The sequence below is a fragment of the Camelus bactrianus genome, chromosome 16 (assembly GCF_048773025.1).
Source record: "Camelus bactrianus isolate YW-2024 breed Bactrian camel chromosome 16, ASM4877302v1, whole genome shotgun sequence".
In the NCBI taxonomy this organism is placed as follows: Eukaryota; Metazoa; Chordata; class Mammalia; order Artiodactyla; family Camelidae; genus Camelus; species Camelus bactrianus.
In genome coordinates, this window is record NC_133554.1 from 53453080 (window position 1) to 53466501 (window position 13422).

General features: G+C 53.9%; 1 protein-coding gene across 2 annotated transcripts in view; it reads right to left on the reverse strand.

Annotated features, from left to right (window-relative positions):
* Window positions 1-966: 966 nt before the first annotated feature.
* The window catches only part of SDK2 (sidekick cell adhesion molecule 2), a 250446-nt gene continuing 237990 nt past the window's right edge, over window positions 967-13422 (reverse strand). For both annotated transcript variants that reach the window (XM_074343607.1, XM_074343606.1), the window contains one exon: window positions 967-4865. In XM_074343607.1, the coding sequence (XP_074199708.1) occupies window positions 4527-4865 (339 nt within the window). In that variant the 3' untranslated portion in view covers window positions 967-4526. The remainder of the gene's footprint in view (window positions 4866-13422) is intronic.

The window sequence follows — 13422 nt, forward strand, 5'->3', positions numbered from 1 at the left end:
GTAAATTTTCGAAGGAGACAGAAATTGGAATTCACTGGGGATGCATTATAGATGTGCAAGAAAGACAAGAACTCTAAACATCGAGCCCGTTCTCAAAAAAGAAAAATGCTAGGCCCACTGTGAACAGATTGGTGAATGCATTTACATTGGTGAGTTTTCAGTAAAAATAACGTGTAGACGGTGCATACATATACATATATATTTTCAATTCCCTGCTTTAATTATGTTTTAATTAGTTGAGCAGCCTCCGTATGAATAAATGTCTGATGTACATTATACAATAAGACAGACTGTGTAAAACTGAGCGGCAGATGAATGTAGTCTAATCTAGCACCAGTGTACTCGGAAATCCAGAGATTCAAGCCCTAACTCGAAATCTGGGTGGAGTAACTCAGTGAGGTCACCGAATGCCACAGTGGTTCTTATTACATCAAGATCACCGGGGCCAGAAGTGCTGGCTTGGCTGAAATTAAAATGCAAATGGGCAACAAACTTGCCTTCGAGTATCAGAAAGGCAGCGTTTGTCTCTAGAGCCAGACTGCTTTAGGACGAATCTTGGCTTTTCTGATTCTCAAGGGCAAGCCACTTAAATTCTCCCTGACCCAGGTTCCCTCCGAGGGGGCTGCCACGAGGATCCCGTGAGTTAATCAGTGTAAGCGATCACCATAGCGCCCCGCACAGGCTGAACGCCATGTAAGCATTAGCTGCTGCCATTTCTGTTTTCATTCAAATTGGGCTCTTATCTTAAAAGTGTAAGAAAATCAAACATCGCATTTCACTTGAAGGCACAGGTACCCGTTCCCCTGTGAATTAAAAAAGCAGAAAACATCGGACGCTTAATGCTCCCTGCAAAACCACAGCAAGGCTAAAAATGGATGTTCCAGGACCAGCTTGCTTGAGAGTGATATGGGTGGGGGTCCCCCATTTACCTTCCAGGGAGGAGAAGAATGAATGTTGCTTCAGAACTCCAAAAAAAAAAAGTTTATTTATAAAATACGGACAAGTTTGACGGGACATGGGACTTCTCGTGGTATATATTTCAAATCAATTTCTTTGTTACCTCTCATTTAAAAAATAAACCTAGCAAGCTATATGACATATAGATATATATATATTTTCTTCTTACAGATAGACACCTGCCGCAATGAGTACTCTCCCTATAATTTTTCATCATATCTTTTAAATCAAAAAATAAAGATTTGTGTTGGTTTTTGTTTTCGGAGTCTATGCGTAAAAGGTGGTAACACATTTAAATGCTTTTGGTTATTCTTACAGAAACAAAGAGAAGTGGGGTGGTCCCAAGAGGGCACCTGTGCTCAGGGTGGTGGTCGGGGCTGCCCTGGGCAGGACCACACAGAGGCACTGGGGAGTGGGCGGCTGATGTTCAGGTGGTCCCCCCGCCCCTCTCCTGCCCTCCAGCCCCTCACCAAGTGTGGGCACCTTCAGATGTGCACCATGGGAAGGTGAGGGAAGTCCCTGCCCAGAGTGAGCTCTGGGGAGACTCTGGCACCTTTGAAAGCTCTGCCCGGGGAGGTGTGGGCAGAGACAGAAGGCCTCCAGCCAGCGTGCGCCAGGCGGGGCGGCCGGAAGTGTCCCTGTTTCCTCTGAACCACGGCAGTGTCAGGTTGGGGAGACTGAAGGAGAGGCAGCCTGGGTTTGCAAAACTCCGTGGAGCCCCAGGGGGAGGGTGCTTCTGGAACCCGGAGCGGCTTTTTGGTTGGTCTTGGCAGTCTAGGCGCAGAGCCGATGTGAACACAGGAGGCGTGGCCAGCAGGGCAAAGGCAGCCCAGGTGTGCCAAGTGGGAGCTGTGGGCGCTACACCAGGAGCTCTCCCGAGGGCGCAGCAGGGCAGAGCCAAAGGAGCCAGGCGGTGAGTGTCCCGATGCGAACCTGCCTCAGGTGGCGCCACACAGACCGGGGTCCTGGCATCCCTGGCCCAGGAGACCAAAGGTCAGGGAGGCTCCCCGTGACCCAGGGGCCATGGCCACACACCCTTCCAATGCGGCCAGGCTTCTGGACGTGGGGTCGGGAGCCTCCCTTGCCCCGGCGGATATGTAAACAAGGGCAAAGAGATGTCCTCTTAGAAATCTTAGAGGTCCACAGCTGGAGCGGGGGCTTCCAGATGTGGCTGGGGCGGTGGAGGCAACATTTCAGGTGGGTGGGGACAGACTAAGGGTGGGACTTCCACCCACCTGGCCTGCCTGCACAGCTCCTCTAAGAGTTCTGGGTTGCAGGGTCCTCACCCTCCCAGACAATAGATCCCAGCCTCGCCCCACATGGGAGGGACTCAGGCTGCCTGTGCCTCACAGAGAAGACAACTGAAACCCTCAGAGGGGGTCGTTAGCACACATTTGTGTCCTGTGCACATCTGCACGCGTGTGGGTGAGCCCGGGTGGGCGTGGGTGCCAGCCCAACGTGTGCAGGCATGTGTCAGCCTGGGCGTGAACGAGCACGTGGGGAGGGGAGGGCGAGCATCTTAATGCACAAGATGGTTCACGAAAGGCAAAGGGAATCTGGCCTCAGGTGAAGTATATACACACATCCACAGCGTTTGTACTCACCCCTGCCTCCTCCCCCGAGTCCCGCCCTGGGCTAGGCAAGATGAGTTCTTAATGCAAAGTGGGAACGGCTTTAAATGGTTACATGGCAGATAGAGAAAAGGATAAGACTGTTTAAAAAAAGAGAGAGACAGAAAAGGAAGGAAGCAGCGGCAGTGGGATCACACACTGGGCAGCTGTGGGTGTGTCGCCACGGAGGTGCCAGCTGCGGATGGGGCAGAACCTCAGGCCTGTGTCCTCCTTTGGGGGAAGCCCTGTGCTTCCCTTTCAGGACCTCCTTAGTGGAGAAGCCACTGTTTGGAGCCCGGAGCCGGGGCAGCCCATCTGCAGAGCTATCTTCCCACTTCTCCCCACACACGGTTCCTGGGGGTCCCAGTGCGTGGGGAGGAGTCCACAGCTGGATGTGCCCTTTCCTTGGCCCCTGGCCCTGCTTCCATCCCAGTCACCTGATTTGGGAAGGGGACAGGACCTCTCTCTCCTTGGCTTGTTTCCCAAATCTTCCAATGTTCTCCTGATTCCCCAGAACGGGGCACCAGCTCCTCCAGGGCAGGGCAGCGGTGCCTGTGCTTGGCACCCCCAGCGAGCCCGGCCCCATGAAGGGGCTCTGGGCTGCACTTAACATGCCTCAGCTGGGCCACCTCCTTTCCCAGAGGCAGCCATCCATCCCCGGCTGTGGGAGAGGGTGGCTTTGCAGGGCTGGTGTGGTGGGGAGGGCACCCAGGGGCCCGGGACAGCCCAGAGAATTAGCTGGAAGGCTCCTCTCTAGACCCCTGCATCGGGAAGGTCTGAGCTGATGGGAAGATCCAGGCCACCAGAAGTGGCTTTTTAAAGAGCATTCCTTGGAGCAGATTGTGGGTATGTAAAAGCTCTGCCCCCATCAGCTATTCTTGTCCCTTGCTCCCATCTGACCTGCTCCTCCCTGCTGGCCTGGCTGTGCATCTTGGGATCTTGTGTCCAGCTTGGACAGGGCCCCTCCTTGCTCCCAGCCCTGGCAGGTTGAGCCGAGTCTGGAAGACCCTCTCAGTAGCTTCCTTTCCACTCTCCTTTTAAGGAGGGGGGCAGGTGGTACCTAAGTCAGAAGAAAGAGGAAAGTCCTAGCTTCCTTCTTGCGTTCCTGACATCCTGCCTTACACTCAGTCATCCCAGTGCTATCCAACCAGTGCCCCTACCTCTGTTCCCCGAGTTCATCTCTCCTAGTCTGTGCTCAGGAAAGGGAATTCAAGTAAAGGATGGCTGGGTTCAGTGGCAGGTCGGGGGCGGGGGTGGGGGACCTCCCCTACCCCTAGGGCTCACAACAAAAAAGTATATTCCAGGCAAGGAGCTGGCTAGGCCAATTCTCACTCTTGAGTTGGTTTCACTTTTCTAAATAAACCAAATGCTTGGTGGGGATGTTGAGCAAGAGAGAGGATAGTTGGGGGTGAGAAGCAGGGCTGCACCGGGTCGTGGCGAGAGAGTGTGGGGAGGGGAAGGGAGCTCTGCCCCCAGGGAGGCCCGTCCTGGCACAACACCAGCCCGCAGTGGGCCCAGCATGTGCCAGAAGGGGGCAGCCGGCTGGACGTCCAGAAGCTTCTTCTCCACCCCCTCCCCAGCCATATCTGCCTTACAGTCAGTCCTCCAGTCTTCGCCTTCCCTCCCTCCCTCCCTCTCTTTAGAGGCCCAACCCACTCATGTCCAGTGTCCATTGCAGCCGCCTCCCCTACTCTGCTCAGCTCCCCCCAAAAGCAGCAGACCCCACAATCTTGAAGCCACCCCGTCGCTGGCCACACACGTCCTCTCTTGGTGTTCTTCTGCCTCCTTCTCGACACCGGCTTTGCTGGCCCTGGAATCTCTGGAAAAATAAACTCAGGAGGTGAAAAGTTGACTTGGTTTCTTGGTGTTTTTTGTTTTCTGGCAGGCGGTGCGGGGAGGGGTGGCAGGGGAGTTTGGCGCTGTTTTTTTCCTTTCTTATTTCCTCTTCCGACAACCACATCAAACAAATGATGAGAATCCTGCTATTGGAGCCCGGGAGCCAGGGGCGAGGCTGCTGGGGGGACGGTAGAGGGTGCTCTGCTGACTCGGGGGGTTCGGGGGGTTTTGGGGCGTTGGGGTCCGACTGGCCTTGGGCCGAAAGAGGCTGCCCTGCTGGGCGCTGCTGCTGTTGGAGAGGGTGGTGTGGTCCGGCTCGCCCGGGTCGCTCTCCGTGTAGCTGTAGATCCCCTTCTGCTGGCGGCGCCAGGAGTTGTAGTACGTGGGGTCGCTGATGTAGTGGTTGACAAAAGAGTGGGCCTTCTGGTGGCCTGGGTCGACCTCGTACTCGCTGTCGCTTCCCTGGGAGGACAGAGAATCCAGGTGTGAGTGGCCCCGGGGGGACAAGCCAGCATGACCAGGGCTGGGAGGCCCAGAGCATGTGGTCTGAATCTCTGCTCGGCCTCTTCCAAGCCCTGGACTGTGGACACCATGCTGGCCTCACTGCCAAGTGAGTACAAGGCCCTCAGATGCTCCTTCAGAGCAGATCATGGATGTGAAGCATCTCCCACCGTGTTGGCACAGAACCTGTGGGCCCTTGGTGTGAAACAGAAGATCCGAGTTCTTATCTTTTTTAAAGAACTGAGGTGAAATCCACAGAACAGTTAACCGTTGTGAAGCGCATGACAGTTCAGCGGCACTGAATACATTCAGTGTTGTGCAACCATCACTTCTCTGAGCTCCAGAACAGTTTCATCAGCCCGAAGGAAAACCCTGTCCCACTAAGCAGTCATTTCCCATCCCTTCCTCCCGCCCCTGGCAACAACCCATCCACTTTCTGTCTCCATGGATTTACCCGTTCGGAATATTGCCTAAAAATGGAATCACACAATATGTGACTTTTGTGTCTGGCTTCTTTCACTGAGTATCGTGTTTTCGAGGTTGAATTCATCAGGCCCTTTTACTTTCTGTGTTTCTGATGCTTTGACATCTGGGCTCTTGCTGGCCCTGGATGGACTGCCACTCCCAGGGCCAGTTCTTAGAGAGACAGCCGTCTTTCATACCCAGAGCCCATGCGTCTACCATCTCCTCTAGTGGGTGCTCATACACTGACTTGAACCCACTATCCCCTGTCCCTGATCACCCCCACGGCCAGGTACCAGGCAACTAGGGGCAGCTCCTATACCCCAGGGCCCCCTGAGTTATTCAGACTAGGCTAAGCCTGTTTGCCCTGTCTCGCCTTTCCTGTGGGAACCACAATAAAGGCTCCTGCTTGCATCTTTTTTCCAGCTCCTTCTGCCCCCTGACCAACCCTAGTGCTTCCCCGGGTGGCTGGACATGGCCTGGCGTGTCCCGTCTTCTTGGGAACTATGACTAACAAACTATCTTTCCAGTGGCGGTCATCTCCTGAGCTGTTGGCCTCAGCAAACCTGAATAATAACAAACCCACATTTTAAAACAGAGGTTCATGCATGATATACTGAATTCCAATCTTGGTCCAGCCTCTGACTTACTGGCTAGAGACAAAGGCAGGGCCAGATTAAAAGTCCTTTCGAGTCTCCTGGCATTGAATGAAATGCTGGCGCTCACCTGTGTGTGATCCAAGAGAAAAGCAACACAGTGTGAGGGTATACGTCAGTGGTGGAGCGTGTGCATGGGCAAGGTCCTGGGTTCAATCCCCAGTACCGCCATTAATAGATAAATAAATAAATAAATAGTAAATCTAATTACCTCCTCGCTCCAAAAAATAAAGAATCAGGGGGAGGAATAGATTAGGAGTTTGGGATTAACAGATATACATTACTCTACATAAAACAGATAAACAACAAAGACCTACTGTATAGCACAGAGAACTATACTCAGTTTCTTGTAATGAACTGTAATGGAAAAGAAACTGAAACTATATTCACGTGTGTCAGTATATGTATAACTGAATCGCCTTGCTGTACACCTGAAACTAACATTGGAAATCAACTACACTGCAATAAAACATAAGAATTAAAAAAAATGCAACATTCGGTTATAAAATAAAGCATGAGAAAAATATGAACAAAAGTTCTGAATTTTCACACCATGACTACCGTGAAACTTTGTGGGAGAAATATAAAATATTAAATTATCCTTAAAACGGTTGATCCTTTGGTGTCCTCGGTACGTGTCTCTCTGCTTATTGGGGAGATCAGATTCGAGACAAGAGTCAATCTGGGTTGTGAAGTAAAATAGCATTCAGCTCGGAATTGTGGAGCTAAAAATACTGGGCACCCCTCCCCCCGATCCCGAGCACCCAGCGATGTTTTGAGAATAAGACAACAGATGGGAAGGCCCTTCTCTGGAAGGAGGCACTCTGATTTTAGTGAACAGTACACTCTCAGTGAAACACAGCTCAGAAGACCACACTCATCTGGCCTCATCTCTGCCCAGGGAACACATGCTTAGAGGAAGTAAGTTAATTTTATCCACCTAAGTAAGATATACGTTGGGAAAAAACTGCGGCCCAGTGAGTCCAGTGCAAACGAGGTCTGGGATGATCACCTGTGTCCTGCTTTACGGGTAAAGAGAACGGAGAATTGACTTTGCGCAAGGGGGCTGCGCTATGTAATGTGCACTTGTTTTCAGGAACTCAAAGTCCTCTGTGGTGTCTAGACCTTCAAGACAAACGGGTACAACGCACAGAACTACAACACCGACTCGGGCAGGCACCCTGCCAGGCGGCAGGCAACGCTGACCTGCATTCTCGTATTGAAATTTCACACCCCTGTGCTGCAGGTACTAGGCAACGTGTGTGATGATGAGAGCGTGAGGGTTTTGCCCAAGGAAATGCTGAGCTGGGCTTGAACTCAGATCTGCCCGATTTTCCAAAGCCCACACAAGCTCTGAACTCCCATACTCCTGCCTGGAGGTCACAAGACGGGAATGAGAGCCCCTCCACCCTCCCGTGGGGATGAAATACTCTCTAGTTGACTTCCTAATTTCTGTCCTCTGGTCCCTCCCCTCCTGGCCCCTTCACAGTCCCAGGCCGCCTCACCGCCACCCCCAGGACCCCAGTAGTCTTGGCAGGCAGAGCTGGTTGCCCAAGACAATGGAAAGTCCCTCACCCGCTCTCCCCATGACGTACTGCGGCACAATGCAAGCCCTTTCTCTGCCTACAGCCCAGCTGCTGGCCCAGGATGGAACAAAGGGCCCCTGCATAGACCTAGACCGAAGGGCTCCATATGCCAGGGGTGGGGAGGGGGCCGAGGGCTGGGCACCTGATGTCTGGGGCTGCTTCGAGTCTGGCCCAGAGGCAGGAGAACTCCAAGCAAGCTGTGAGGATGCCATGAAGCAGGAGGCTGGGGCTCCCTCTGGCCCAGAAGCAATGAGGGTCTATAAGTGTGGGGGATGAGACAGGGGCACCCCACAGTTTTCCCTACAGGTTAGCTCCCTCTGGAAGGGTACCTACTAACTGGCTGGATATGTTGCTAGACATTTTAGAACTCTGGCCAGCCCCAGGCCTCAGCGTTGGGGAGGAATCCCCAAATCACTTTGGGCCCATCCCAGAGTGAATGAGTCTTGGGGTGAGAGGTGGCCGGGACACAGTGAAGCTCTGACTCTGTCCCTTACCAGCTAGGTAAGTCTGGACCCATCACTTAGCCTCTCTCGGCTTCAGTATCCTTGTCTGTAAAATGGGTAGATCCCCGCAGTTCACGAAATGAGCTAAATTACGAGAGAACAATGTAAAAGGTATTATTAGGGGGAAAGTGAGGGTGGCTCTGGGTGAGAGGGGGCCATGGGATGCAGGGGGAGGCTCACTCAGTTCCTGCCTCTCCCTCTCCAAGCCCCCCGACCCCCAGAATGAAGAGTGACTAATTCAGTGGAGAATGGCCTTCTCTGGCTCTCCTGGGAGCCAAATCATCTCCTACCATGTGCTGAGCGCCAACTGTGTGCCTGACACTCTGTGGGGCAGCATTCCTGGCGGGGATGAGGAAACAGGAGGAGGAGGAGGAGCCAGGAGCCAAATGAAGCCCCGCTGTGGGAGGGGCGGGGCTAGAGGCAGCCCCCCCCCCCCCCCCGACGACGACGGCAAAGGAGGTCTCTGCACACACTGGTCTCCCACCTCCGCCTCCGCCTCCGCGAACATCTGTTTCTTTTCTGGGTGGGGGTGGGGTGAGAAGAAAGCAAGCAAGGGGGGACCGGGGGCTCCCATTCCCGCTTTCAACTCTCGCACGGCCCTCGGTAATTGAATGCAGCTTCCCAGTAACCGGCCCAGCACAAAGAGGGCCTTTCACGGGCAGTCTCTCCAGGCTGCCAGGCAATCAGGCGACTGCTTCAGCTCCCGGGCCTCTTAACAGCTCCTCAAAGCCACTCAATCAGCAATTACCGGGGCCTGCGGAGGGGGAGCACAGACGCCAGGCCTGGCGATGAGGAGCGGGGTGGGGGGCTAGCCGCAGGGAGGACCCTGGAGAAAGGGCGCAGACAAAAGAGAGGGAGCAAAGAAAAGCTTTTAGCTTTTCTGTTCCTTTCTAGAAGCGGGGACGGTTGTATCAGACTCAGCAGACGACGGGGCGGGTGCTGTCCTGGGCTTGGGGAAGGGTTTTGAGAGCCTGGGGCCCAGCAGGGTGCTCTTATCTTGTTGGACCTCAAGAAGTCTGGAAGGAATGTGTCACCCCAGAGGACAGGTCACCCTGTGTAGCTCCTTTGCAGACTGGGAGCTGGAGCCCCTCCCTCACCTGTGGTCCCAGGGGCTCTCTGCAGAGAGGCTAGCCTGAAGCCCAGCTGGGTGTCCTTGCCCTTGAACCAGCTCAGATGCAGGGGCAGCAGCCTTCCGGGGGTTAGAGGTGGGGTGGGGGTTGGGGGGTGCCCCCCTGAGGCACAGTTTTCTCCAGCACTGGGCTCTGTGTACTAAAACAGCTGTAAATCTCCCAGGTATGTCCTTTGAAAGACGTCAGCTCAGACACAGTGCCACATATGGTACGTGTGTCCTTACAGGTCAAGTGACAGCCACCGTGTGCCTGCCCTCAGGAGGTTGCTGGGATGGGGAGTGGGGTCAGGGTGGGTGAGGTCCTGACCTTCCATGTCCCCTCCGTGCTGGCAGCTGGGCGAGGCCAGGCTGCAGTAGACACGGCCCTCAGAGCCAGAGGGACCTAGATCTGAATCCTCACTGCCTACACTTCTGAGCTGTGTGACCAAGGGCGCACTGCTTGACTTCTCTGAGCTGCAGTTTCCCCAGCTGTTAAATGGGGATCCTCCCACTTGTGTGGCAGGGTGGTTAGATATTAGATGAGAATGTGTAAAGCACAGGGCTTGGAACACAGCAGGCACCTGACGTACAATGTCACCTGTAGAGGTAAACACTGATACAAGGTCAAAGACACTCCATAGCGGGCGGGCAATGACAGACCACCACCAACACTCATCTGAACACAAACCCGCCTTGCTCCCTTCTGTGCAGGAACCAGTCCTGTACACACTTCCAGGCCCGGCTGAAACGCCACCTCCTCCAGGAAGCCCTCTGTGAGCCTCTGGGGAGAATGTGACCTCCCCCTAGGACCCCTCACAATGCAGGTCTGGCCCTGCACCCCAGGTAACAGGAAGCCACTCTCCTCTTGAAGTTAGTTACTGTGATAAATAACAACAAGTGATTATGTATATACACACATTTATATAAACATGGTCTCCCTTAACAGATCATAACACATCATCACGTAACATTCAGAGGAGCCAGTCTCAGCTCGGGGCTGTGGCCACTTCATGTAAACAGCGCCTGGTACTGTTTAGTGAACGCAGAACAAACAGATGTTGAATAAATGCAGCGAGGAAGGAATGAATGGGTTCTATGGAGGGAAATACCAGCGCTCTCCCCTCCTGGGGTCACACAGGGCCCAACCTGCACGTGGCCACTCCTGCCACCAGGGGCTCCATTCTCAATCCTTAGAGCCATTGCTGGCTCCTAGGAAGGCCTCCAAAAACGTTCACTATTCTGCTTGGGTGCTCAGTAAATAGTATAAAACATCTAATCTATGCTGCGTATCTCCTTACTTTTCCTCAGAGGCTTAATTCCATCATAACGAGCTTAAAGGGGCTGCCAAGATATCACAAAGGACTGCACCGCGATCAGGAGAGACTTGACCTTGGTTTGGAATATCTTTTCCTTTGAGATTTACTTGTGTGCTAACTATGTGATTTTTCTACCCAGCCTGGGCTTTTACTTTGAAAATGAACTTGGAACGTGGCCATACTTTGTTTTTAGAAGTTCTATCAAACAAGCCTCAGACTCTGTGTGTCCCCTGCCTGGAACTGTCTTCTCCTGTTCCTCTGGAAGCACAGCCCCAGCCCCAGCCCTACCTCGTGCCCTCTGGGGAGGGCCAGCCCCCCACCCCTCTCTGGCCTCCACTCACAGCCCCACTGTGGTCTTTTCCACACTGCACCATGTGTGTTTGTTTATAAGGAATTGACTTTTTGTTTATTACCATATCACAGGGAAATGGCTGGGCAGATTTCCTCCCATTTTGGAGGGTGAGTTTTGGGTGGTCTGATTTAGAATATCAACCAGGCAGCATATGCAAAATTCACTCTCAGGGGGCCTGGGGGCCGGGGACTACACAGAGGCAGGCAGTCATTCTCCAGAGCAGCTGGACTGAGGGATGTGCCCTTGCAGAAGCCAGCACGGGCAGGGCTAACAGTACATCCACCGTAAGCCCTGAACTGAAAGTCGTAACGGTGGATGCTGTACGTTCCAGACCCTGATGTGTGGTCGGGCTACTTCTCACGGGGACCGAGTGAGCAGTGACAGGAGTTATGTACATTTGTAACGGCATCAGAGGGCGGCCAGCTGCTCCGTCTCCACTCCGTCCCCTCTGGCCCACTGGAAGCCCCTGGGAGGCAGAGCCGTGTCCCCATCACCTCTCTGTCCTCAGAGTGAGCGTTGAGAAGTCAGCGTCTGCTCACCCCCTGCACCTGCTGGAGGGGCCCTAACTGCCCTGGACAGACGCTGACGTCCAGGCCTCCTTAGCTGTTAAGGCGCAAACTCCAATCTGACCCTGGAGGCACAGAGGGGTGGCCCTTGCTGAACCAGGCATGATGCTACCTCTAGTTGCAGAATCACGGAGAAGGCTGCCTGGGGTCCTCTCGGTGACCCTAAGGGCTCAGGGAGGTGGCTCTTTACCAACAGGTACTCAGAGCAGCCTCTGATGGGGCCAGACAGTCACCCCCGCGATCCATTGTCCAAACCTGCTAGGGCATCTTTCTTGGGGACAGTCTTAGTGCTGGTAGCCCTTTCTTCTGAGTGTCTTAACCCTTTGAAGATGGGCTGGAGTTTGCCCATTTTTTAGATAATCCAGTTAACTTATTCTCCAGACTGTTTCATCAGCTAGTTCTGAAGGCCTTTCCAGAAAAGTGTGCCACGGGCCACATCACCAACTTCGGGACAGGGGCAGGACCGACGGGCCCGCTGGGGTCCTCGGTCCTGTGTGCGGGGTCTGGCTCTGCAGCCTAGGGGCTGGGGTCCTGGGCTTCACTTTCTGCCTGTTGGACCTGAGCTAACTCACGTAAGCTCTCCGAGCCTCAGTTTCCCCATCTGTACAAAAAAGATGACAGTTTTTCAAACCTGCCTCAGAGGGTCAGTGTGAAGCTAGACTGTGGTGAGGCAGGTGGGGTGCTGAGCGCAGCCCCTGAGGGGCATGGCCATTGTCATCAGTGTTACTTCGAAGGGTCTCTTGGAATGTGTGAGGTGTGATGGTGGGTGAAAAGGAGTAACTCACACCCATGAGTCTTTGTTTCTCCATCCTGCTAACCATACTTGGTCCTGACTAACCATCCTGCTAACCATACTTGGCTCAGCCCGACTAGGGTCCCTAAGGACCTTTCCATGCTTTCAGCAGATACCAACAGTGCCCGCTTACCAGGTGCTGTGAGGGACGCTGGGGATACAGCAGTGGCCAGAACTGTCACAAGTCCCTGCCTTCATGGAACTTAGCTTTCAGAGTAAATAAACCCAACTCAACTCAACCCAGCCCCAAATCAAATCCCAAACCACCCCAAACTCTGTATGTGGAGCTCCAGGCCTGGGCCGTGGTCCACTGTTTGGGCACTCTGCGGTGACAACTGACTTCTAGAACCAGGAAGCCTCCTCTCTCTAGGGTATGTGCTCCCCCGGTTGGGGAGGTGACTGGCTCCAGGTTGCTATGGAAACGGTGTTCTAGTGATGGGCTTGTTCTGAACAAATGGCACCAATAGCTAAATGGAGGATTCTGAGCACTCTGTCCGCCCTGGGGTAACTTCTGAAGTGGGTGCTCTTGGGATGGGATTCTCCCAATAACCTCTTCGAGATTGGGGGCCCTGGCATGGCCTCAGGGACCAGTTCTGCGTCCCACATGAGGGTCCTCAGACTTATGCGGGGATGGCTGCAGAAAACTCCAGAGACATCAGGCAGTGTCTTCTGCACTCGGAGGGCTTGCTCTGCAAGGTCGGTGCTCAGCGCTGAGCATGGGTTAGCAGTGCCTCTGGAGGAGGTCAAGGGAGGCTGAGCAGAGCGACGGGGGAGTCCCTTCCGCTGACCACCACGCTGCTCTCTCCACAGACGGGAGTAGGGCTCAAGTAGCCCTTTGTTACTGCCCCACGGGCACAGAGAATCCCTTTACCATTTTGAGTTTGACCTTGGGTGCCTGCAAGCCAAATGCTCATCACCAGCTTTAGGGAGAAAGAAAGACAAGTCATGCTTCAGGGAAGCATGGCCTTGTAAGTCCCCAGTATGTATGTGGCCGCCAGGAGTTCAGTATTTGTAACGAGATGCCATAACCTGAATCACATTGAGTCTCCGTGTCAGCCAGGCTAAGGAGGGGTCTCTGTCCTTGCCAGCCCAGAGCTGGGGTGTCAGCTCCAGCCTCCCCGCTCTGTCAAGCCCAACAGTAACCCCGGAGCTGAACAAAACAGCAGTGAGCGGGAG